Below are 27,786 nucleotides of genomic sequence, written 5' to 3'. Positions count from 1 at the left end.
CATACTAAAGAGGAGTGTCTTTAATTAAAAAAACCTCAGGGTGTATTTTTGAGGTATACTCTTGAAGGCATATGGAGAACCAGGGGTGGATTCAGCAAAGCAGCCTTAAGCTGGCTCAGGTCTGATTGGACTGAGGTGACACATTTTACTCTAGTTGGTTATTTGTGAATAGGTTTAAACCTCTCTGGAGGAAAAAACATCACCAAAGATTCTGTAATTTTTTCATTCACAATATAAAATATTCAAAGTACCAGGTATTTCATGAAACAAGGCTAAAGGTGAGGTGGGTGGGGAGGGAGGAAACAGACAGAAAAAACCCTCCAGAACCACAGGTGACCCAAATACAGAGTTATTATACAAGGACTATAAAAAACTATGATTAATAATATAAATAAAAGCATTAAATAATATGTTCAAGAAAAAGATAAAATGGGGAATTTCATCAAAGAACTTGAATCTATTGAAAAAACAAATGTAGGGGAGGAATATGGAGCTTTTGGAATGTCAGAATAAGGATCTTTGAAAACCTGTTTCTCTATAAAAGCAGTGAGAACATTGGCAAAAATTGTCAAATCAACTTTTTAGAACTGGAAATTAATGCATGCAATTATCTAAGAGTTTTACTCAAGAAAAATGACTAGTTCTTACTGATAATGCTGAGCTTTTAACATGTCCTAATCCTGTTTTCATCTCTCCTACTCCAAGAAAGACTTGAAAACCAGGAGATTTACAATTAAGGTATCTGTAAAAAAGCAGTAGCCCATAGCCACTGCAAGGGGCAAAACAGGTTTGGAGCTCCCCAAAACCCTATTTCCAGAAACTCATTATTTGACCTGTTTAGCAGCTCACTGAAAAGCTCCATTCTCAGAGCTCCTCTTTATTTAACCTGGCTGAGGTAAACCTTACTCTGTATGAATAGCCGTATCTCCAGTGCATTTGTCAAAAACAATCAGTTAAACAATTGTTTAACATTGTAACTGCCTGAGGTGATATTAACAACTGAAGCTAAAAAACGGTTGACCAAAATTTTTTAAAGAGAATAATTAGGGAATGGGATGTCTGTGGGGGGTCTTGCAAAGCAATGACTCTTGGCAATCTAGAAAACCATGCATGTGTGCAGAGCTGTGCACATATCCAAGAGAAAATTGAGAAGGTCCTAATGTATCACCTCTGGCTGATTTTAAGACTGCACAAGCAAGAAATGAAGGCTCAGGCAGAGTCATAAATTGCCTGCTGGAGCATTAAAAAAACATGCTCTAACACACAGAGCACCTTCACAAGGACTGGACAATGTATTGGTTGAAGGCATTTAAGGAAATTCTCTGTTCAATCATTAGTTGATGATTAAGCTAACAGCATATTCTTCAGTGGCCACACAAAACAAATAATACAGGCATGACATAATTAGTCCAGTGACATAAAATTAGTGGCATAAAAAGTCACCAAAGGAACAAGAACACAAGAAAACAATAACAAACAGCAACAGCAATAACAAAAAAAAACCTGGGAATGAGGGTGAGCTGCAACATTACATTATTTAAACTGTCCAGTTTTCAACAAAAATTACATACAAAGAAACAGGAAATTGTGGTCCATACATAGGCTCCCTAAAGAAGCCCAGTCATTGAATTACAAACACTTTAAGTCAGTTATTACACTTTTGTTCAAGGAATTAAAAGAAACAATATCTAGAGGATTAAAGAGAGTAGGAGAATGATATGTCATCAAATACAGAGTATCATTAAAAAGAGAAATCATACAAAGAACCAACTAGAAATTATGGATATGAAAAATATCATGACTTAAAAAATTCTCAAGAGTCTCACTGGAAAATTGGAAGTGGCAGACAAAAGAATCAGTGAATCTGAAGAAGGTCAATTGTGATTATCCAATCTGAGGAACAAAGAGAAAAGAATGAAGGAAAACAGAAGACTGAACAGAGCCTCAGAGTACAGTACAACAACGTAAGTATACCATATATGCATAATGGGAGTCCCAGAGGGAGGAGAGAGAGAAATGCAAAAAAAGAACATTTGAAAAAAATAATGCCCCAAACAATCCAAACATGATGAAAAATGATAATCTACATACCGAAGGTCAAACAACTCCAAGTAGGATAAACTCAAGGAGATCCACACCTCAAAAAATCACAGTTAACTGTTGAAAGACAAAGACAAAGTGAATTTTGAAAGCAAGAGAAAAGTGACTCATCATATACAAGGGATCCTCAATTAGGTTAAACGCTTACTCCTTATCAGAAACTATGGAGGCCAAAAAGCAGTGAGATGATATAATTCCAAAGTGCTGAAAGAAAAATGAGAGTTTTATATTAAGAAAACCTTTCCTTTAAAATCAAAGGGGAATTTAAGACATTCCTAGACTAACAAATACTGAATTCACCACTAGCTAGTAAAGGGAGTCCTTCAGGCTGAAATAAAAGAACAGTAGACAGTAACTCAGATCCTTAGGAAGAAAAGGAGGTAAATGTAAAAGACAAAATGAGTGTATTTTTCTCTATCTCTTTTCTGTAAAAGACAAGTACACAAAGCAGTAATTTAAAAATTATATCTATGGGTTTATATAAAGATATCACATTGTACATGACAATAATAGTACAAAGGGGGAAGAAAGGAATAAAGCAAGGTTTTGTATACATGACATTAACATTAATAGGAACTAAACTGTTTTAAGTTAAGATGTTAATTTTAATTTCTAGGGCAACTACTAAGAAAATAACTTTAAATATGTAATAAACAAGGGATTAAAATGGATATTAGAAAATATCTATTGAACACAAAAAAGGAAGTAACAGAGGAATAAAGGGATAAAAGGAATAAAGGAACAAAAAAGATATTACATATAGAAAGAAAATAGAAAAATGACAGATATAAATTCTATCTTATTAGTAATTACATTAAATATAAATGAACTAAACATTCTAATCAAAAAGTAGAGATCAGTAGAAAAGATTTTTTAAAAAGATTCAATTATATGCTGTCTTCAAGAGATGCACTTGATTGAAAGACATTAATAGGTTGAAAGTGAAAGGTTGGAAAACCATATACCATTCACACAGTACCCACAAGAAAATGATATACCGTTCACACAATACCCAAATAATAATCAGACTAAATAGACATTAAACAATGAGATACTATCTCACACCTACTAGGATGGCTATAATCAAAAAGAGAAAATAGCAAGTTTTGGCAAGATGTGGAGAAATTAGAACCCTCATACACTGCTTATGGGGATGTAAAATGGTGCAGCCACTTTGGAAAACAGTCTGGATGTTCCTCAAATGGTTAAATATTGAGGTACATATGATCCAACAATTCCATACCTGGGCATATATTAAAAAAAAAAGAAAACATATATCCACACAAAAACTTGTACACAGACAGCATAGTTTTATTAATAATAGCCCCAAAGTAGAAACAACCAAAATGCTCATCAACTGATGAATAAACAAAATGTGGTGCTTCATATGCTGGAACAAAACTGCTATAAAATCAAAAGAAGTACTGATACATGCTACAACATGGATGAACCTTGAAAACATGCTAAGTGAAGGAAGCCAGTCAGGACATATCACATTTCCTGTTGTATAATTCCATTCATATTAAAGGTCTAGAATAGGCAAATCCATAGAGATAGAAAGTAGATTAATACAGTTGACCCTTGAACAATATGGGGTTAAGGGTGCTGATGCCTTCCACAGTCAAAAGTTTATATAAAATTTTTGACTCCCCCAAAACTTAACTACTAATAGGTTGCTGTTGGCTAAAAGACTTACTGATATATAAACAGTTGATTAACACATAATTTATATGTTATATGTACTATATACTGTATTCTTACAATAAAGTAAACTAGAGAAAAGAAAATGTTTTTTCAAATTGTTACAAGTCTTCAAAATTTTTTCCAATATATTTATTGGAAAAAATCTGTGTATAGGTGGACCAGTGCAGTTTAGAGCCATGTTGTTCCAGGGTCAACTGTAGCTGTTTTGAGATGTGGGTTTGGGGTAACAAGAGTTGGGGGAGAGAATGAGAATGACTGCTAGTGGATACAGGATTTCTCTCTGAGTTTATAAAAATGTTCTGAAATTAAGATAATGTTGATGGTTACACAACTTTGAGAATATACGAAACACCACTTAACTGTACACACTGAATTGTATGGTATGTATTGGATCTTATAAAACTAATATTTAAAACAATAAACAAATGGAAATTTCAGAAATAAAAAACAGAATTACTGAAATTAAAATATCAATCAGTAAATTTAACAGCTTACTGAACACAGCTAAAAACAAGATATGCAAACCAAAAAATTAAGTCAATAAAAAATATCCAAACTGAAGCATGGAAAATAAAAAGAAAGGAAAAATTGTAAAGCAGCAGAAAGGTGTATAATAAATGGTGAGAACTTTCATTGGCGTCTCAGGAAGATAAAAGAGAGAATGGGGCAGGAGCAATATTTGACATTAAAGATCAGTTTTTGAAAACTGATGAAAAGACCTCAACCTACAGATTAAGGGGTTTAATGCAGATTAAGGATGTCTAATGAACCCCAAGCAGAGTAACTACAAAGAAGACTACACACACGCATATCATGTTAAAATACTGCAGCTCAAACAGGAGGAAAAAATATTAAAAGCACCCAGAAGAATAAAGTACACTTTCAAAGAACAATTATACGGCTAACATCTGATGAAAGCCAGAAAACAATAAAATGATATTTTAAACCATTTTCAACCTAGAATCCTACTCCCAGCAAAAATACCCTTCAGATGTGAAGGAAAAGTAAAGAAGTCCCAGACAAATACAAATTGAACTAATCATCAGCAGATGTGTAACAAACAAAAACAAATCCAACCAAACAAAACCAAAAACTAGATGGAGAAGAAAATACTTCTGGCAGAAGAAAACTATTTCCTACAATAATGGGAATAACTAAGGGAAAGAAGACTAATGGAATGGGATAATATGTGAATAAATATAGAAGAATACCTTTAATAAAAAAAAAAGAAAAATACCAAAACTGTCTAATTTTCTGGAGTTAAAAAATATATAGAAATAAAATGCAAGACAAACAGTAGCCTAGCTGTTAAAAGTATAAGACTAGTAAAAGAAAGTAAAAAATAAGCTAATAGAGGAGAAATTAAAATAATACAAAAGTAGATACAAATCTAAATAGGGCAGTAACTACATTAAATATTAATGATCCAAATAACCAATTAAAAGACAACATTGTGGGAATGGATAAGCAAAAAACTCAACTATTGCCATATATAAGAGCCATACTTTAAAAAATAAGGACACAGGAAATTTGAAAGTAAAAGGATGGAGAAAGAAACAAACACTAATCAACATAGAACTGGTGCAGCAATACTAATATCAGGCGAAGTAAACTTGAAGAAGCATTACTAAAGATAAAAGGGGATATTTCATAATGATAAAATGGCTTATTTACCATGTATCAATTATAAATTTGTATATATTCCTAGTAACATAGTTTCAAAATATATATAAACAAGAATCTATGGAAGGAAAAATAAATTCACAATCATAATGGGAAACTACGTCTCTTAATTGAACTGATAAAAAAAATATGTAAAAATATGACCATAATTATAGACTTGGTTCAGTCAATATATATAGACCATTTCATCCAACAAAAACAACAAAATATACATTATTTTGTAATACATATACAACATTTACCTAAGTTGACCATATGTTGGGTAATAAAGTATCTCAACGAATTGCAAAGGATTGAAATCATTAAGGGTATGTTCTGAGTGTAGTCAGATTATCTAGATAAATAAATTGATAACTAGAAAATTCCCAAATATTTGGAAATTAAGCAGCATGCTTGTAAATAACCCTTGCATAAAAGAAAAAAAAATGGAAATCAGAAAAGATTTTTAGCTGAATGACAGGGAAAACACAACATATTAAAACATGTGGATTGCAGCTGAAACTATACTTAGAAATTTATAGCACTTATGTATAAGTTATTCTTCAATAAGTACTTTACTTCTAAAAAATTAATAGGAATGTACTTTTCTAGCTGTGTCTAGAAGTATTAGTAGATCCATGGATGGGTATTGAGGAGTCCTGGATTATAATCCCAGTTCTAAACTAATACTGAGTTCATTTAGAGTATTAGTATTTGCTTGAAATAAATACTGGGCTCACTAAGAAGTTTTTGCATTACAATTTAGCTAATAGTTTCACCCAAGCCAGATGAAACATCCTTCAAAGTTTTCATGATACAAAGCAAACATAATGCATCATTTTCTTTAAACAAAGCCACACCAAGTCAACCTAATATGGGCCCCTATAAACAAGAAAACATGCAAATAAAGGAGGAAAATTATGAGTAATTGAATTATCTACCAATATGCTTTTGTTAGATTTTCGCAGATTTTGTGTATAGGGGAAGTACGTAGAAGGTGGTCTTCAAGTTAAACAAGTGCAAATTATTTTGGCGTAAAGATGCGACAAGCAGGACAAAGGTTAGATGGTCATTTTATTAAAACTCCATTTTATGTCATAGGAGTTTACCCTGATTCTTCAAAGTTCAGCACACTACACCAGCTCTGAATTGTGTCCTTACACATTCAGACATTAAAGCCCCAGCCCCAGCACTTCACAGTGTGACTGTTTAGAGACAGGGCCTATAAGGTTGTAGTTAAGTTAAAATGGGGTTGTTAGTGTAGGCTTTAATTCAATATGACTGGTGTCTTTAAAAGAAGAGATTAGGACACGGACATCATGGTCACGGGACAAGCATGTGGTGACGCACTGAGAGGAGATCATCTGTAAACCAAGCAGAGAAGCCTCAGAATAAAACTGACACCTGTGCACTTCTAGCTATAGAACCATCAGAATTCTGGTACACAATATAGAAAATTCTGAATTTTTTTCAGTAAATTCCTTCCTGAACTCCAGACTGCCTACTAGACACCATCACTTGAGTATCTATTAAGTATCAAATCTAACATAAAACTGAGCTCCTGATCTTCCTAACAAATCTATCCACTCAATCTTTTATCTTCAATTGTTGACAATTCCATGCTCAAGCAGTTCAGATCAAAATCACTGAAATCAGCCTTGACTCCTCTCTTTCTCTTACACCCATATCCAGTCCATCAAAAAGTTCTTTTGACTCCACTTAAAAAATATATCCAGAATGTGGCCACTTCTCACCACCTCCACTGCTACTACCCTGGTCTGATGCACTGTCATTGGTAAGTCCACCACCACAGGTCACCCAGATTACTTGCCTTAACCCCCGCAACTGGGCTCTCTGATTTCACTCTCACTCCAATTTTATCACTCGTTTTTTCTCAACAGAGTAGCCAGAATGATCCTCTTAGAGCCAGGTCAGATCATTTCTTCCCTAAGCTCGACACTCTTCAGTGTCCTGCCGTTCCAGGGAAGGTAAAACCTAAAGTCCTTGTGATGACTGACCAGGTCCTCCAGGGTCTGGCCCACCCTAAGTGCTCCCATCTCATTTCTTAGTATTTCCTCCCTAGCTCTCTCGGCGTAGCTAACCCAGCCTCCTTGCTGTTCCTAGACACACTGAGCATGCTTCCATGGAAAGGGCTTTGCACTGGCTGCTCCCTCTGCTTGGAACACTACCTCCCCAATACATACCTGGAGACCAGCTCAACTCTTTCAAGGTAACGTCCTCAGTAAATTCTACTGTGACTCTCCCATCTAGATTGGTTAACTCCACCCATCTCCTCCTCCCAGTTCCCAAGCTCCCTTGGCCCACTCTATTTTTTTCTACAGCAGTAATCACTTTTTAACATACTACATAAGTTATAGTTAAGTGCAGTGTTTATCATTTAGAAGGCAAATGATTATTCTGTCTGTTTCGTTCGTCTGTGTTTCCCAAGTACCTAAACAGTATCTGGCACACAATAGTCAATAAATATTTGTTGAATGAAGGAACAGATGAATAATAGAGGATTAATTGAGTATTTATTGTATACCAGGTCCCATCCTAAGTATGTTTTATATATTGTCTCATTTAAATGTCACCACCATCTATGAGGTAGGTATTAATTATTCCTAATATCCAGACAAGGAAAATGAGATTTAGACAAGTTCAAAAGTGGGACTCAGGCAGTCTAATCCAAAAGCCCTCAATATTTAAACTCAACCAGCCTATGTAGTAGGTAAATAGCTATAATTATTCTCATCTCCTGGATGACACAACTGAAACTTTGAAAATTTAATTAACTTTCTCAAGGTCTCGTCTACAGTGAGTGGGGTGTGACTCCAAAGTTCATGGGTCTGTTAGAATCCTGGCCTGGGGACCCTCTTCAACTGCTTACTATGTTTGCTTTGCCCTCTCTCCCATGTTCAAGACATTCCATGGCCCGTTACCTAGAAAATTCCCCCATGATAGTCCACCACAGCACAGCCCTCTGTTAGAGCATCTCTTCTGAGATCTTTCATTGCTAGCCTTCTTGAGAAATGGAAGAAAAACTATCAACTCTCTTTCCAGAAAAATGTACATAAAGACAACAACATGATTACAATGGTCTCTCATTAAAGCTGACCTTTCTGTGCTACATTCCTGACCTTTCTCTACTCTTCTTGTAATAGAAAGATACTTTCACACTCTCTCGTCTCTAGCAGTTCTTATATGCATCAGTGAAGGCTTATAGCCTCATCTATTCACCCCAGGGACATTTTTGAACATCTATAGCCAATTTTTCTCTTGTCCTCCAATCTGCTCTAGTTTTTCTGGGTTGGCTCCAATTTCAGACTGGCGTGCCCGCTGTCTACGTGCAACGACATAATACTTAGACTACTGTGCAGGTGTGTGCACAGACCCACTGGCAATAAGCCATTACGGCTGAAACTGGTATTCCCCTGGTGCTAAGACCAGATCCTAGGAAAGGCAGCAAGAGAGCAGGAGAGAGGACAGCAGAGGCTGGGGGTGGAGGCAGCCCTGGGGCAAGGAAGAGACAGAGGTCAATGGGATTCTAGCTCTCGACCTACCGCCATGAGAAAAAAGCTTGGTATAAGACCCTTTTCACCCCAAAAATGTTCCGATGTCATTATTCGGTCTCACTGAATCCAGAGTGAACTTGCCTGGGGATGAAACCTGCAGGCGAGACAGGTACCCAGGCAGAAAATCTATGCGGGTTGTACCTCTGCAGAGCAAGTGCTAAGGAAGAGGGCGTGGTCACAGGAAATCAGATCAGACATTAAGTACATTGCCAGATAGGATAAGATGGTAAGTGGTTCCCCAAAGAGCCAGTATTTAGATATCTGCCAGAACAGAGGACATTCAACAGCCAAGGGAGGATTTGAAATAGTACCAAATATTTGAAAAGTTCTTTTCTTTTCATCTCTTCTCCACTCACTCTGACTAAAGGATCACGAAGATGAGGGGCATGGGAGGAAACACAGCAAGGATAATGAAAGAATTGAGTTAGGCCTAAGTTGAGGGAAACAGAAATGATTTAACTGAATGAGAAACTGAGGTTTTGATTTGAATTAGACTTTCTAACATATATGAATATGTGACTGCTCTAATGCCTTAACAGGACTGGGAGCCGATGGAATCTGCTAAGGGGCAGGGAAGGAATAATCCTTGAGGGTATGTTTGCAGAGAGTGTTCAAAAAACAAAACAAAACTGTTTCTGACTGCACCTACCAAGTTTGGCCAATTCAGCAGGTCACACTGTAAGTGCTCTGCGAAGTTGGTCCACAGACTCATCCTGAGGAAAGCTGTGAGAGACAGCACTGTGCACCTCACCTTTGTATTTGCTATCATAACGGCTTCTCCATAGAGATCCTTTAGCAAATAGCTCTCTGAGCTTCTTACCAGGGGTAGTTCTGCCTCTCTGGAAAGCCCATTTAAATCCTCTTTGTAGCAAGACAAATAAGCAATGTAGTAAACAGAAAGAACGATTTTAAATGCACATATTTGATTATCTATCCTAGGTGTGCACAATCATATGGGTAGCTCATTCTAGACACAGGACATAAATCTGCATACTTCGAATTCCAGTAAATGACCCCTTGTTATTTTAGAAGGTTTCCTTAGCAAACAGCACCAGGTGGCGTGACTCACCTACCCCAGTAGTGTGGTCTCCCTTTGGTCCTGTGTAGGAGGTGGGAGTTTCCCCCCTCCTCCTGTGCCAGCTGCTCCGGTTTCTTCTCTCCTGAGTAAAGGCACATTCATCTTGTTCAAAAGTACACTCTCCAGGTGGAGGTGGGAGCTTCTCTGCAAGGAAAAAGCAGGTGCTGTGACTGCAGGGCACTTCCAAGGATTCTGCACCCCAGTGCTGGCTGGCAGCCCATTCTGCATGCATGAATGCCATCTGGACACAGGCCGTGCACACAGAAGGGCAGCCTCCGCACTGGCAGCCCATCTATGCTAAGCCTGGCCTCTAGCTGGTCTGGGCTCTATGGGGCCTGCCGGAGAGGCAGAGTACAATCAGAAATCAGGATCCCAAAGTATTGGGATACTTTGGGAAAGAAACTTTTTTTGACTTGTGAATTTATTTGTGTGAATGAGCTTATAAAGCTCTGAAAACTGGAGGCAAACTGCCCTGATGGAAATACGGGAAATAACGAAGTTGTGTAATGTAGGAGCTTTCTTCAGAAATCCAGGATGAGTGAAGGGAATCCTCTGAACAACTCCATAGTTGCTTTGCAGGAGGGGAGAATGGGACAGAATGAAATGTGCTTCTGGAGGCGAAGCCTAAATTATGTGGAGCAAGTTACTTAATTTTTCTGTGCCTCATTGTTATTATCTACCTCAGGGAATGTGAGGGTTAAATGAGATGATGTACATAAAGTGTTTAGACCAGGAAGTCTCAATAAATATTAGCTAAATAAATATTAGGGCTTGGTGTTTTGCCACCTGGAGTCTCATCTTCCATTTCCCAAAACAAATGTTTATATCTTTGGATGCTATCTTTAATAACTTGAATAATAATTACTACTATTAGAATGGTGCCACATCCCAACTTACTGGGACTTCTATGCCTCCCTATATCCAAATTCTAAGCATTTTTCTGTAATAAGCAGGCTGCTTTTTATATCTCTGCATGATAATTATTTTACTTCATTTTGTTTTACATATAGAACAAGCTAATGAAGCCTCATTCCTTTTTCTATGCCTTGAGTGTAGAAATTTGTATCTTGTTTTTCTTTGTGTTGTCCTTACAGTGCCTTGCCAAGTCAAGGGACTAAAAACAAATTATCTTTTAATTAAATAAACATGGAGATTATTCTCCAGTGTGAGAGACAGACCACAGTTGGCCTGTTAAAGAAATGGATATCCTATGATTTAGGATACAGCGGTAATTAGTAAATATAGACCAGTGATCTGAGTTGAGATATGCACCATTTTCTCATTAGGCAAAATGTTCAACACAGAGCCACCACCTTTATTTCATCACTATCATCAATGCTTGGTCCATTGTTCCACTGTGATTTAATTCACTTAGGAAATACTTATTTTATTACCATTTAAAAAGTATGTGTTTAGTATCATAGCTATGTAATAATAATTTCATTAGTATTGCTTGAAAATCTTCATTTGTGTAAGATGACAACAATAATAATAGTAGTAATTAAAATAGAACATATTTGTTTTTAAAGCACTGTTTTGTGCCAGGTCCTCTGCCAAGGAATTTATATGTATCATCCCCAATATTCAGGTCAGTATTACTACCTCTCTTACAGATGAGGATACAGGGGTCAAGTCATACGTACAAAATCACACACTGCATTCAAGTCATCATTTTGAAATTCCAAAATTGACTATATAGCTCTATAGAGAGGTGCTTCTGGCAAGAAAAGCAAAGGATAGACTACCACAGATTAAATGTACGTGATATGTTCCTAGAAAAGCAGGATATGCCACATATTGAGGAAGACAAAGAGGACTGAAATGACAGCCATCTTACCTGGAGACCAGCAGCTTCCCAATTCTATTGTAATGTCATCTAGGGCTACAAGTCCACAGTCCCAAAAGCTTTTGCATAGGCTCATGAAAACTACCTACAATTCAGGAAAATAAAACTATGAATTCCATTAACTGAAAATTGGAAACTCTCATAACTTGAGATTTACTTAGCATAATAGGTGTGCATAAGCAAACCATGGACCCCTCTTCATAGTTCACCAGAACTACAGATCACAGTAGCATGAGTAACGGTTAAGCCCTCATACAACCCTGGAATTACTTCCATTATTTTTTTCAGCAGAGTCAAGTTCGTAATGACATATTGTGTACACTAATGTTGAAATTAGTTTGCATTCTTTAAAGAATTGAGAGAGGAAAGCTAAAGGGTAAGTGGGTAGCAGAGAAAACCCTGTCAGGTTTTGAATATTTTCCCCAGATAAACCACAAAGTGCATCCAGAGTTGAACGTATTCCAAGCATTTTTACAAACATTTCCAGTACAAACACTATTGATTTCTTTGAAATGACTTTCTGTCAACGTGCTTCATTCAGCTTCATTCATATTATGAACAAAGTCCCAGTGATTTGCCATCTGGAGACTTACGTTCCATTTTCAAAGAAAAGATCTATGTCCCTGGATAGTGTCATTAATAAAAGCCCTAAACACAGTTATTTTATCAGGCCAAACATTTTTACTGTTGTATGTGAAGGAAAAACAAATCCATACTATAAATTATTAAATTCATTCTGCCAGAGGGAAAGAGAAAAATCTTGGGTTTCTTTCCAATAGGTCAATTTTAGAGTCTCCTTTTCACATATAAGATAACAAAGAACACTTTTCAAAACACTTATATTAGATTTTCACTGTACTTTGTGGTTTACAAAGCTACTTCACATGTAATGTAATGTTTAATGGGCACAAGACCATTCAGCCCATGTTTAATCCCTCTAATACAAATCTTCATTCAGAGGCTAAGAGAAATATAACAGAAACTAAAACCCAAATTATGGATAAGGAGAACATTTGAGTTTTTTAGGTTCTAATATTCAGTATGTCTTCAGTTTATCTATTATCAGTAGGATCTCTTTGCTCTTTGATAATCAGAGCCATCAACTTCTTTATCTAAAAAGAAATCTTAAGATTATGTGGTATCTCACCACTATGAAAAACAGAAAATGTCTGAAGCTGATATCTTCAGAATAATTACTAATCGTAAGATGTGTGGAAGTTGTCTTGGACTATAGTCATACAGCTTTAAATTATAAAAAGGATAGTTTGGAGATGTAACAATATATTTGCAAGGAATAAAATAAATGGATTCTTTTTTAACCTCTTAAATTTTCTCATCTTTATAGATTCTAGAAATTCTATTAGATTATCTGAATGTGTAAAATATTTTATTTCTTGTACTTATGCCTGGGAACTTACTCCCCATTAGCAAAGCAAGAGTCTATGTCATCAGTCATGAATGCAGTTACATTTTATCAGCAAACTTTATATGGGAAGGAAATATAATCTGTCTCATAATTCACTGAAGTAATTGTGCTGCAGAGAGAAAAGTCTTGCCTTTCTTTTGGCAGCTTTGAAGTCTATTTTTCATATGAATGGTGAAAAAAAGTGCTTTTTCAAAATGAATCTGTGATAGTGAAATGATTCACCATGTAAAGTGTTACCTGAAGAGAATTCAAACATTGGCTTGTAAATGTATTCTAAAGAGGTGAAATATTAACATGCATTCATATGTTTACTATGACATTATTTTATGAGGGCCATAAACCAAGCAAGCAAGCAAACAAACAAATAAAACAACCCAACATTTCAAATACAGAGAACATGAATAAACTATGGGACTGCAATCTAAGAAAGAGGCCATCATTAGCCCTGATAGTTCACGAATATTACTTAGTAGTATACCAATATATATCCTCTCATAGTGTTAAGTGAAAAAAGCTGGTTATAATAGATAAAAATAAAATAAGATAAACTATATCCAACTCATCTAAAAATACATAGAAAAAAAACTCTGAAAATCTACCAAATTTATAACAATTATGTTAGGCTTATGAAATTATGGGTATGAAACACAATTTCCCCTTATTTTCTAAATATTCTTCAATTTTGTTACATTTATAATTGAGAAGAGAAGAAAAAGGAATCCGGATATGTATAATTAAGATGTGGAATAATGAGTTGGTGTTCCCCAGATAGGCATTATTTTAGTAGCCACAAGGACATGGGGCTATTTCAATTAAAATTAAGTAAAATAAAAAATTCACTTCTTCAGGTGCACCAGCCACATTTCCAAGTGCTCAATAGCCACATATAGCTAGGCCAACTGAACTGGACATAGCAGATATGTAGCATTTCCTCACTGCAGAAAGTTCCACTGGATAGAACTTCTGGCTCCTTTTGGGTATTCTGAACAATTTGTAAACTGACATAGAGAGTTTAGTGAAATGCTCAAGATGTTTTCTGGGCAACAGTAGGCCACTAGGTTGTTCCTGTCTTAGAACTCTTTCCTAAGTTAGAATACCAGCCAGACTACATGTTGTTCTGTCTGATGAAAGGGCCACACAGTCAGTGAGCTGTGGACTAGATTCACAGGATGGCGGCAAAGCACAGTCTGTCTGGCAGTTGTCTACGGGCATACTAACGCACAAAGGAAACACGGTGAGATTGGTTTGTTTGGTCTAACACCCTGGGTTTTCCTCTCTGCTCTTGATAATGCTTACAATGTGAGCTCCTATTCCTGTGCCCATCTTAAGGTGTTGAGCTGGAGAAGTTATTTTTAGGGGGGTTGGTGACTGAGAAAGCTAGTGACTGGGCCTGGCTGATACGGGGCAAAAGGAAAGCCAAACATCTTGGTCTATTCTTAAGAACTCTGGCCCTGGATCCAGTTAAGAATGTGACAAGAAAGGAATTGGTCATAGCCTAAATTCTTGAGGAGATTAACTACTTGTTTATTTATAGATCATTTAAAAAGAGTGTTTATTTCATTTTAGGCAAGTAAAATACCTCTATAGAATGGAAAAAAATTCTTAGGCAACTTGAGTGTATCTTAATAGCTGTTTGAGAGGGGAGAAAGCAAGTTATGGTAAAATAATATCCCTTAAACAGGTGTTGCCGACTTTATGTGAATCTCCTAAAAGTGAGGGGCAAATTAGATTTGTGCATATCAGTTTGCTTCAGTGTAGTAGAGGTTCCAATCCTTAAATATTGGTGATATGAAAAATTTTGTTTTGATAGAGAATATTCATTGTTGAGGGCATTTACCTAAACTAACTTTGGGAACATCAACAGGCAGTGAATGGAGAGCTATATAAAAATATTTGCAAACAAATAGTTTTAAATAGTCAAGTAAGGATCAACATTATTACTTAATTTTTATCATAATAAAGATAACCATTGCCCGTGCGCATCTGTCTACAGCAGGTGTTACAACCTCAACACTTGATATTTTGGCCAGTTAATTCTTTGTTGTGGTGGACTCCCCTGAACTGCACAATGTTAAGCAACAACCCTGGTCTCTAGCCACTACATACTAATATCACCCCCAAATGGTGACAGTCAAAAATATACCCAGACACTGCTAAATGTCCCTTTGGTGGAGGGGCGTGTGTGCGGTGTGTGTGTGTGTGTGTGTGTGTGTGTGTGTGTGTGTGTGTGCAAAATCTCGGCTGTCAACCACTGGGCGGTGTGGAAAACTGCAGGGTGGATTATAAAACCTCAATTTATTCTCTCTAGTGAGAATAGGACAGTTTACATTTTAAAAGCAACTAGACTGAGTTAGTTTTCTCTGCCTCTGCAGGTCACAGGGTGGTACTGTTCTAACAAATATGGAAATACCGTCAAGCCCTGGAAACAAAAGACAAAGGGGCAAAAATGCAGGGGAGATGGAGTAACACTCAAGCTGCAGAATCATCCTTGAGATTATCACAGCTTCACTGCTCCAATTTCCTGCTTCTGAAAATTGCAAAATTGTGAAAGCACAATAGAATCTTTAATTTATTTTAATTTTTCTCTACTCCCTCAAAACAACATAAATGACCTAAAGGTCACTTTCCCTATAGTGTATCATTTTAACTGTCTTCTGAATGGGTTGGGTGGGCGGTGAGGGGCTGGGGAAGGCAGTGAGGTCGGGAGAGAGAGGGTCTGGACAGAAATCCAGCCATGGGGCTGTGTTGGTCAGAGCGGCTGGACTGATCCTAGGCCTGGAAAAGTCCATGAGAGTTCCTGGTAAAAGGAAAAGTAGAGAAAGGAAACTCAGGGAAGAAAAAGTACAGAAACAGATATGTCAGGAACTTATTTTCCCAAACTAAATCAGGTTGGATTTTTAACTGAACTCGGGTGACTGACTGTCACTCTAAGAGGTGTACAGTTTAAAGGGCCACCAGCACAGTGAATAGGGTTTGCTGAGGAAGGGAGGAAATGGAGCTTTGCAGGGAGCTGTGGTGTAGACAATCACAGAGCTCTGTTGGGCAGTTAAAAAGGATTGTTTGTATTAAAGAGCTAAATACTGCATGAATTAACTGGTTTTTCACTGTCTTTTAAAGTAGTTTCCACAGCCTCCTCAACAGACACAGTTGGCAAGGTTGCTGGGTTCTTCCACCACCTAATTTTACCAGTTGAATAGTCCCAGTCAGGCCTGTAATAAGTGTGTGAATGATAGGTTACAGAGATGGCCTGCTAGTTTCATACATTTCAGTGCTGCATGCCAGCAATACCATAAATCACCCATGTTCACAACCAACCTTGTTTGGTTCTTGTTAAAAGCAGTAGACTGTAACCATTTAGCAGAGGGTTTGATTCTGGGTTAAATTTAACTTTCCTTCCAGTAGGGTTAAAAGCCTTTGAAAACATTGGTGCAGATAAATGTGGATCCAGAGAATACAGAGATGGTGGAGTAATCATTCACGAAATTACTATAATCCAGTCAGTGAAATTTCAGAGCCCTTCATTAAGACACTGCTGACACAATTACAGGATATACTGTAGAATGGAATTGCATTCATTTAGCTGTTTGACCAGAAGTTGTTAAAAGAATTAAAAAAAATAAAACAAACATAAAGTAAAATGAAACAAAAATTTCAATAATAAAATATTTGGCTAAAGGGGTAGCATTTTCACAGATCCCTAAAGACAGGCAGAGTGGAACTTTATCTGGAGAAATGAGTGTAAGACATTAACTCTTTTAGAATCTCAGCTATGGTTTGGGAAATGTTGCTAAATTGAAATAGCATGCCTCTGCAAATACTATATTTAGTCTTCAGACAAAAGACAGAATGAGCATGTCCTTAGCTGACCAACACTTTTTTCCTTATAAGACCCTTTTTTTTTTCTTTTTTTTTTTAAAGACCCATCTGATTTAATTCAACTTTGGCTTTAACAGGCAGCAAGGATTGAGCAGTTTCCAGCTTCTCCCAGTGTGAAGTCTTTCTACTCATAGGCCTTCTGTTCTGAGATACCCGGCATGCTGTGGACTTGTAGATATATAGCCAAATTTTTTCATTGCTACTTTGGTGGTAAATATCCAGATCTCTCGACTCACAGATTTCAGAAATCTGTATTATTTGTGCATCTTTTGGTCACTGTAAAGGGAGGGGAGATTCCAGAGGAGAACTCAGAATCAGTCATGTTTTAGAATGAAGGCCCAGAGATCTTGTGGTAGAAACTCAAGGTCATACATCAGCCAGCTGTAGACCCAGACATGAAACATCACACTCCAAATCTCTGATAGGACGTATTTCATTATACCACACTGCTTGTTTTCTGCATTTTGTTTTAGGTATTTAAAAATAGGATTCTGAATCACTATGTTGTACATCTAAAACTAATATAGTGTTATATATCAATTCCTCCTCAATTAAAAAAAATGATTCTGAAAGGCATGATCCCAGAACTCCCCAGTTAATAGCAGTGGGCCAAACATGTCTTTGACCTGTGTTTCCAACCAGCTTCCTACCATTCTGTCGTAGTCTGTTGGTAGAGAATTTTTGGTAACGTGGCACTAGAACCTGAATCTGACATAAATTATGGCTGAAATTCAGAGCCAGTCATTATCAGGGTGTGGCATTAGTAGTCTCTCCTCTCCACAGCAGGTGTCCTCAGCTCAGTGACATCCTTCTCTCCCTTAGCTGATGACTGTACCTCTTGCTCCACACTGACAATTTAGGCCCATAGGAAAGAATCCCCTCAATTCGGCACATCCATAGCTACAACCTTATCTTCATTTGCACTTATTTTCACTGCCTTGCCTTTGTTTTTGGGAGCAAGGTCCATCTGACTGCCAAGTTCATGTTCTTCTCACTATGGAACACAGATGCCTAATCCCACATCATAACCAATATTGAGGATCCAAGTGGAAAATAAACACGAAAGCTTCTGAAAAAAAAAACAAAAGAACATTCCACAGAGATAAGATGGTATCATTTTTAGTGTTTTAGAATCTAATTCCACACCCTAAAATTGAGGACTGTTATCATATATAATTATCCCATAAACCTGTCATTATCACTGAAGGAAAATAGGTGTGAATGCCTTCCTGCTTTTTACATATTGTTCTCTGGGGGCAAGTGGCCTGAAAACAAACAATGCTGGGGAGTGGACATATAATGTGGTTTATCACTGACTCACCTCCCTTAGGGAGGCTCTGTGGCCAAACACTTCACTGACCAACTTATATTGAGCAATTTAACTGTCATATTCAAGGATGGACATCCTAACACAGAGCTATTGTTGTGGCTCACTTGGATGGAGATACAAAAATGTCAATCCTACCAGAAGACATGGCAGAACGCAATCAATACACAGCAAAAAGGAAGCATCTAGGTTTTCGTCTTGACCCTCAAGGACTCCTCCCTGCTCTGGGTGAACCTCTCCTGGGTCAGAAGACAGGGAACACTTGAGCAGTGCCTGCTGATACCCAAACAGGAACACTGCCTTTGCTCTACTCATCTGAGAAGACACAGTTGTTGGCCTGTTTCATTGATTCCCAAGGCAAGAGTATAGATCCTTGATGTGATGAAGAGCTGTGGCTTAAAGCTTACATTACACATCCACGTCCATGACCTTATCTTCATTTGCACCCATTTTCACTGCCTTTCCCTGTTCTGGGAGCAAGGACAGCTGACTGTCAAGTTCGTGCTCTTATTGCTATGGGACACAAACCTTTTTGAGCAACAGTCACAGCTTATTTAGCAACCCTTACCAATAGATAATTGAGAAGTTCCCATTTCCTCAGTATTGCAAATCTCGCTGTGATGAGTATCAGTAGCTAAATCTTTGTGCATAACCGAGATTATTTCCTTATGCTAAATCCCTAAAAGTAGAATTGTTATGTCACATGATATGCATGTTGGGGGCTTTCTTTCTGATACATGTAATTAGATTGTCATCTAGAAATATTACATCAATTTACCCTCACACTAGGGATTATGAGAATTGTTATTTCCTTGCATCCTCACCCTCAAGGCTGTGTGTGTGTGTGTGTATGCATATATATAGCTTGTATATGCATAAATATATTTTTTGATTTAAAATGAAATTTATTTTTTAATTGATACACTGAATACAAGCAATATAAGCATACAGTATGAATTCAGCTATTAATACAAACATCACACCTCAGAGTATTATATTTTTAAAATATTTTTACCCATTTGATAGAAAAATGTGCTATTCTATTATTTTAAATTTTCTTTCATTACAAATGAGGTTGGATATATTTATGCATTTATTTTCCAGTAGTATTTCTTTTTTCTGATTTGCCTATATATACCCATTGCTCACTTTCCTATTGGTTGGTTTACCTCTTGCTTATTGAGTTACTAGAGTATATTTATACATTAAATGTATTAAGAGCTTGTCATGTACATTGCCAACTTTTTTTCTGGTCTGACATTTGCCTTTCAGACATGTTTATTAGGCAACCTTTATTTGGAGAATGAAATGTCTTGGTCTGAAGACTGAGATGATGAATTAGGCAGGCCACAAACAGTAATGTGTCCTCAGCTATTGTATATACACACATGTAGCCTGACATTGAACAGGAATTAGAAGCTCATGGCCTGTCAATGGTGTGCTGGGAGATGCCATGGAGAAGTGGGTTTTGGACTATCTGGAGAAAGGTTTCTACTAGAGGTAGGTACTCAAAAGATGGAGCAGAAAATAACCAGAGAAAGTCATTCCAGAGAGGGAGAAAGAGATGGGAATATCTATGTAAAAGGAAATAAGATATTCCTTCCTGGGTGAAAGTAAAAAGTCTTCACTAATGTATGAATTGTCAGTTTCCAAGTAAGTGAATCGAGCTTATAGCTACAGAGGCCAGCAAACATTCTCTCAGTCCGTGTGCTCAGAAAAATCAAAGGATTCCCCAGAGAATCCAGTATGAACATCAAAACATAATGTTGCCTCATCCAACAATCTTGGGAAAAGATTTCCCTAAAAATGCAGCCATTTTAAGACTGTGAAATACTCACAAGAGTAGGAATGTGGAGGGAGGTACAGTGTTTTCAGATTCATAAACAATTCTCAGAATATGTGTGCTTAATTAAGCTTTTTAATAAAATGATGGGGAAAGAATATCTATGCTGTCTTCCCAGGTATCTCTACAGTGCTAGGAGGACAAATGTGGTAATCCATCAATATTCCATGAAGTTAATTCCTCGGGGAAGTCCGGAAAGAATGCACTGACATCAACACTCCCTCGTGTAAGCGGTGTGTTAACAACTACCAGCTGTCCGCATCAGTCTCTCCAGTCATTTCCCCATTAGTTGGCATGAAATGCAGAAGCCCTCAACAAATACCTGAAAGGAAATACAAGAGAAGGAAAACCAGAGTATCCCACCCTTGTCTCCCTGATATCTAAAGGAATTTGGAACTCTGCCCTGACAACTGACACTGAGTGTAGCCTGTATACCTGAAGAGGAGGCTCCTTTTCTGTACTTAGTCCCTCTATTTAATTTCACACCAAACCTTATTCCGCTTGCAAGTGTAATTGTCCTTGCTCTGTTCAACAGAACCACCCTAATCTGTTCTATAATGTATTTGATTATCTTGTCAGTAATTAATGATCTTGCTATTTCTACTTTGCCCTCAGCTGCCCTGCTTTAATTAGGCTGGAACATTATATCCTGGAGCAGCCATTTCCCAGTGTTCCCAGACATGTGAAGTGATAGGACATTTATCTCCGCTCATGTATCTTGTCTACACATTGGCTTTCTGGGCCCTTAATCCCTTTCTAGCAGGATGTCTTGTTATTAAATAGCCACCTGTTTAAAAATCTCTTCAGAAACATACTAGACTTGCTCTTATACTTAAACAAACTTTTCAGTATTGCCTTTAAACATTTAGAATCTAAGGTATGTTACATCTAGTTGCATTTTCATAAGGAAAGGGCAAAGGAAGATTTTAAAAGCAGATATCCAAACCACAGACTTAAATTTCATTATCTTTTTTGCTAAAAGGAGATTACTGTAAGAGAAGATAAGAAAATTGGGAAGGCTATCCACAAGGACTGTACTGCACAATATTAAAAGATAGTTCCTGCCATTAAAATACCTAAAAATAAAACAGGAGGTAGAAGAGACTTACTGGTCATTTAAAAACATGTCCTTATTTCATAGAGAGGTGACATGACATTGTGACTTACAGAGTTAGTGCCAGAGTCAAGAATTGAAGGCAAGTCTTCCTATTTATGATCTAGAATCTTTTGCTATACAAATCTTATTCTAATAAGTAAAACATAAGTTAGTGATTGGTGACTTATAAAAGATTCAAAGAGGACGGGGACTTGAGATGGGCTTTGAGAGAAGGGTAGGGTTTTCTCACGCAAGGTGATTTCTGCAGCAAAATCAATGGAAAATATTTGCTGTTGATTAACCTTTGGAGGAAGCATTGAGGGCAGAAGGCACAGGTCAGAAGGCAAGGATCTGAGGAATGAGAAACTGCACTGGAGCCTAGATAGTAACTGAAGATGCATTTTTCAATAAGTTTGGAGACTAAAGGAATGGGATACGGTGGTAACTTGAGTGGGTAAAAGGCTGAAAGGAAGGTTTGTTGTTCATTTTGTGACCAACATGTTGGGAATAATTTAGGAAATAAGATCCCAGAGGAGGCAGGATGGTGAGATCAAATGTACAGATGGATGGTTGGTTTTGTGTAAGAGCAAGGGTAATACTTCCTTTGTCATAGTCACCAGGTGGCAAGGAGAGGCAGGTAAGGGGTTGGAGAGGAACAGAATTGAAGCAGCTTATGTTGAATGCCTTCATTCTTTTGGGAGATGAACCCATGAGCACGTCCTGGGCCTGAGGCAGGGAGGGTCATTTCAGCCATGTGAGTGAGAGTGGATCTGACCTCCCAGGGCATGGGGGTTGTGGAAAGAAGTCAAGGAGAGATTACATGAACAAGCTTTGCCAGCAGCATGGAGAGGACAGTGAGGTTTAGTCTTATTTTCTCCAGTTGTGCTGAGAAGAGTGAGGGGAGGGGGAATGGAAGTAGCTCCTGAGAGTTCCCAGGGGTTAAGAGGACCATGGTGGGAGAAGCCAGAAGGCCCTGGGGGTGGTAGAGAATGAATGTGGAAAAGAATGCATCATCCAGCACAAGCCCAAAAGGGAGGCTGGAGAAGCTGGGTAATGGACAGGGATGGGATTAGGAAAATCAAGAGGGCTGGTCAAACCTTACATCAGTCTTCAGGAATAGGGAAATGGTGCAGTGTGAGGACGGGAAGTTGTTTCAGTGTCACAGCTTTTGGTTTTATAAATACCATAAGAAGCCCTAAACCAGACTCAGCATATGTGTCTATCTGTGTCCTTATAACCACTCCACCAGGATATTCTTGCCTTCATGTATTCACACTCAAATTCCTTGTGGGATTAATGGCTCAGGGGTTGGGCTATAAGTGATTTTGGTTTATATGATCTGAAGACAGAAACAGTTAATCTCCCTTCTTCCTTTGATGGATTTACTTTGTTCTTCCTTGTCATCAACACATATTCATTGACAGCTCAGTTCTCTTTCCAACTATTTATTGAGTATCCACTCTGTCCAAAATCGTGTTCACATTATAAATAAAAAAAATAAGACATGGATCTCTGTTTATCCGAAGTTTGCCATTTGATTAATGTAGATAGGCATGTAGGGAAACAATGTCAGTATGGTACATTAAACCCCATGCTAGTAGTATGATGCTAACGGGGGCTACACAAGACAAGGGTTCTATGCCAACTGCTCTGAGAGACTTGCCACCTTACACAAGGCTAAATAGGATTCTTTAATGTAGAACTTACCAGCGTTGCTAATATGTTTTTGTGCATCATGAATGTATGTGGAAGAGCAGAGATCTGGTATGCAAAACCTTCCCCAACTTATTTGAACACAAAACCCTTTTTAAGTGAATGACTCAAGGGATTTATACGTCAATGGGACATACCCAGAGAAGTGGTGACATAAGGTTCTTGCTAGTGGGAAAAAAAATGTATTTATATTTTTCAGACTGACCAGATAGGGGTTCCCTCCAAATCCATAAATGACTTTTGAAGTTTGTTTTTTAGTACTATTAACAGAGTAAAGATGTAGACTTAGAGGGGTTTAACAGGAAGATTTTAATGACCTCTGAGCTGATCATTAAGCTAGATTTGGATGAAACAGAATGTCTGGTCATTCTCTCATTTATGGGCCATTTAACATTTCTTTCTCCTAAAGAAATATTTAATAAACACAATATTGAGTTCCTCCTGGTGCTTCTAATTAACAGACCACTTAAAGATCTTTGTTAAAGGGAACACTAGCTTTAGGAGAGATTGCAGGAGCTAATATATGCACTGTAGTGACCAAGCATAATGTTAAACTAAGGATTTGAACATATAAAGGCTAATGACTATATCCATCATTATGGAATTTCTGACAATGACCTTCTAGTCTCTCTTGATATTTGGCTTTCGGGAAGGATTTTGGAATGAATTATTTCCTCTCTTCACTATCCTCTGTGCTGTACAAAAGTGTCAAGATAAACTCAATTACCTGCTCTCTATTTAGCAATGTGCTGGGGAAAAATAGATCAAGGAAATCATTTCATGAGTCATGCCATTTCAAATGCTTCTAAAATATTTTTTTTTAATTCTAGGCTGTCATGATAGTATAAAAGCATACATTTCATTAAGAAAGTCTAATATTGCTAAAATAAAGATTTAATCCTGACCTGATTTTTAGCACGTACTGAAGAGATGTCACCTATTAATCCTTAGGAGAATCAAGACCCAGAAAAAACTGTCATTCATTGTCTCTTTCTCTGTTCAGCTAAATTTAATAAATGCTATTAGCTATGTGCCAGGTGCTATGCTGAGAGCTTTACCTGATGCATCTCATTTGATCTTTACCATAACCCCGCAAGGAGGCACTACTTGCATATCCATTTTACATATAAGCTAAACCGAGGCTTGGCAAGATCATATAATGAGCCCAAATCATAAAGGCATAAGTGGCAGAGAACCCACATGTCTCTAAAGCATTAGGCTGTATTTCCCTCAATCCCAGAGCCCTCCTTTGTCAGTGCTGAACCACATTGAGTTTTGACCCCTCCTAGGAACCAACGTTATTTCTAAAATAAAACCACTGAGTGTTAATAACAAAGCCCTATAAATGTTTAGAAATCTTGAGTTAGGGCTGGGCTCCTCCCCTTACCTAGTCTGATACTTTCCATGTTAGCTGGTAGGCAGAAAGGCATAGTATAAAAAGCATGGATTCAGGATTCAAAAAGACCTGGATTTACCACTTAGTAGCCATGTGCTGTTGAACAATGTCCTTAGTTTGCTGCCTGAACTTTCCTCATCCCTTCAATGGGGCTATAATGCTTTCCTTCCTAGCGTCCTGTGGTACCAAATGAAGCAGCGTGTGCCAAGAGCTTAACGTGGTGGCTGGCTCACAGGAAGTGTTCAATAGTGTTCCTGTTGCTGGAAGCTGGTACATTACACAGAATGCATCCACATGGCTACTTTGCTGTAATGTTCTCAAGGAAATTCTTTTCATTGCTATTATTCCTTAAACAAAGCTATATATTAGAGTCCCCATCGAGCACTAGACTGTTTAGGGGAGATAGCAGGGAGTGATTAATCAAATCAGCCCACTGTCCTCAAAACACTGGGTAAGAACTAATAGAGAAAAGAAAGGTAAAGAAATATGCAGAGTCGAAGAGGTCTGGGAAGGCACAGATAAGGTGCGCGTGGGTTTAGGATTGAGGAAGGATACATAGGAAAGGAGGGCTGAAAGTTTTTACTTCTTTACAGTTCTGTCAGGCTGCCTCTCGCTCAGCTTTGGTCTCACATGACAACTCAAGGAGAGGTGAAAATAACTCGTTAAGAGGAGGTTATACTAACAAGCAGCGGTAAAAGATTATGGATTCATTTTGAATATGCAGCACAGACACTCAAACATATCTACGTACCATTTCCACCAATGAAAACTAGGAGCAGGAAATTGGAAAAGAGCAGAAGGATAAAACTTGGGCGTGGCTGGGAAAGGGGGTGGGGCTGGGGCTGTCGGCTTGGAATGGAAGAAAACCTGCCACCAGTTGAGAATAATCAAACAGAAATTTGTTAACCCAGTCCAGCATCTGAGAACGAGCAAAGGACTCTATCGGTTCCACCGTACCTTGGCAGGCATGGGCTTCTTAAAGGTGATTTCGGCTTGCATCCAAACACCCCGTGGGGACTCCAGCACAGACCAGATCTTCTCTTGAACCACATGGTTCTCCTCAAAGATGTAAACTGCAAGGGTGTCTCGCATTTTTAAAAACCCATAGATGGCGTAAAAAAACCGCAGACAATACTGCAAATTTCCTGGCAGGGAGGGGCCATAGAGTCGTCCAATGTAACCTGGCTGAGATGTAAACTTTGTGTTGGCCAGCAGGTAATACCCTGTGAACAGGACAAACCACTGAGTAGATCAGCAACGAGAACTTGAATGATCTAGCCCAGATTATCACGTGGGAATACTTGGGTAAAGTAGTGGAATTTGCCGACTGAGATTATTTCCATTGGCTTTGAATCAGAGAAAGTACTTTCTAACATCTATGGCTTAAATGATAGAAGATACCTATGTGACTATTGTAAGTAAGCCTCCAATTCTAAGTAAACTTCATAAAGCAGTGTACATTTCCAGTTGGATAGGCTCAGATTCCAGTTATCCATTAGGATTTATACTTTTAATGAAACACCAAAGGATGAAATCATTTTGGGGGCTCCCAACCAACTGACTTAGACTGAGTGCATGGCACTGTGTCTGCAAGGCCCAGCACAAGCTTTTCCATCCTATCTCTGCAGCGATGGCAGTCCTGGGAACTTTGGTTATTTCACATGCGTGGTGTTATGAACTGAGTTGTAGCCTCCCCCAAATCTGTTTTGTTTCAGGCTGTCATTCAATCCAAAAATGTTTCTCAGGTCCCCTCTCTGTACAAGAAAAGGACCCAAAGAAGGATAATTATTTCTTCTAAATAACATAAAGAAAAGTAAGATCAGAAACTTCCACACCCACTTGCTCCACCACCCCTATGGCAAACTTCAAACAGGTCCATGTACCCTAGACAGCCTGGGCAGACGAGAAAAATGTACCTGCTTTTTTCCTTCCTTTTTCTGCTCCTCCCCACCAGTTTTCTTTTGTTTGCCTCAGCCTTTGCTATATAGTTTAGTTCTACCCAATTATTTAATTCATCTAGCAAAAGGTTCTTTGGTTATTGCACGAGTGGTGCTACAGACTGAATTGCATTTCCCCCAAAGTCACAGCTGGCAGTCCTAACCCCAGTGTGACTGTATGTGGAGACGGGGCCTTTGAGGAGGCATTTAAGGTTAAAGGAGGTTGTAAGGGCAGGACCTTAATCCTATAGGACTCATGGCTATAGAAGAGGAAGAGACACCAGAGATCTCTCTGTCCACGTGCACACACGGAGAAAAGACCATGTGAGGACACAGTGAGAAGGCCCATCTATAAGCCGGGAGGAGAGCTCTTTCCAGAAATCACCCGGCTGGCCCTTGATCTTGGACTTCCAGCCTCCGGAACCATGAGGACATAAGTGTGCTGTGTAAGTCACTCAGACTGTGGGATTTTGCTATGTCATCTTGATCAGCCGAATAAGGTAGCTGCATAACGGCCAACAAATTCTGAAATCTAAGTTTAATCTCTCTTTTCTCTACTTTATGCCTTTTAATGGCTTCTCATTTCTTTTATTTAAAAAAATCCCAAATGCTACTCTGGCCTGCCACACCCACAATCTGTATCCCCTCCATTTTCCTCCACTCGCCTCTTTCCCCAAGTGTCCAGTCATTTTCAAACTTGAGGACTTCCCAGATGCTGTTCCCTCTACCCGGACTACTGCCACTCTTCTGGTTGATACTCACACTTCCCTCAGGAAAGCCACCCCTGAGTCCCTGACCAAAACTAGGTTCTTTGCTCTATTTGCTCTCAGAGATCACTCTTCATTTCTTTCATAGCACTTATCACAGTATGTAATTATAAGTTTATTTGTGCATATATTTGTCTAATGTCTCTCTTGCCCATTGAAATGATTGTCAGCCAACGAGGATGGGGTTCACAGATCTGCTCACTACTGTACCCCCAGGACTTAGTCTGGTCACAGTCAGAAAATGTTTTCACAGGGTCTGTGTTTCTACAAGTTAGGCAACCTCTAAGAAAAAACTACCAAATAACAGGTAGAAAATTTTGAGGGCATTTATCAAGGCCTTTCCCAGGGCCTAAAGGGGCCCTGAAACTTAAGTGTCATCAGCTTACAGTCAGCTCACCCCGTGGTGCCCAGTATATACATGATTGTGGAATAAATGAATT

The 27,786-nt window shown here is 38.1% G+C and overlaps 1 protein-coding gene across 3 annotated transcripts in view; it reads right to left on the bottom strand.

Annotated features, from left to right (window-relative positions):
- Positions 1-27,786, bottom strand: part of MAMDC2 (MAM domain containing 2) — a 134,210-nt gene that overhangs the window by 12,876 nt on the left and 93,548 nt on the right. Inside the window, exons 9-12 of one of the 3 annotated variants that reach the window (XM_017651262.3) lie at positions 25,600-25,865; positions 11,957-12,050; positions 10,115-10,263; positions 2,092-2,157 (exon numbers count right to left, since the gene is read on the bottom strand). In XM_017651262.3, the coding sequence (XP_017506751.3) occupies positions 2,140-2,157; positions 10,115-10,263; positions 11,957-12,050; positions 25,600-25,865 (527 nt within the window). In that variant the 3' untranslated portion in view covers positions 2,092-2,139. Of the gene's footprint in view, positions 1-2,091; positions 2,158-10,110; positions 10,264-11,956; positions 12,051-25,599; positions 25,866-27,786 lie in introns of all 3 variants that reach the window. The other 2 variants (XR_001851803.3, XM_017651261.3) reach the window with 2 other exon arrangements.

Source organism: Manis javanica, chromosome 2, assembly GCF_040802235.1.
Source record: "Manis javanica isolate MJ-LG chromosome 2, MJ_LKY, whole genome shotgun sequence".
Classification (NCBI taxonomy): Eukaryota; Metazoa; Chordata; class Mammalia; order Pholidota; family Manidae; genus Manis; species Manis javanica.
Note: the sequence above shows the minus strand (reverse complement) of the source record. Positions and strands in the feature narration are given on the sequence as shown.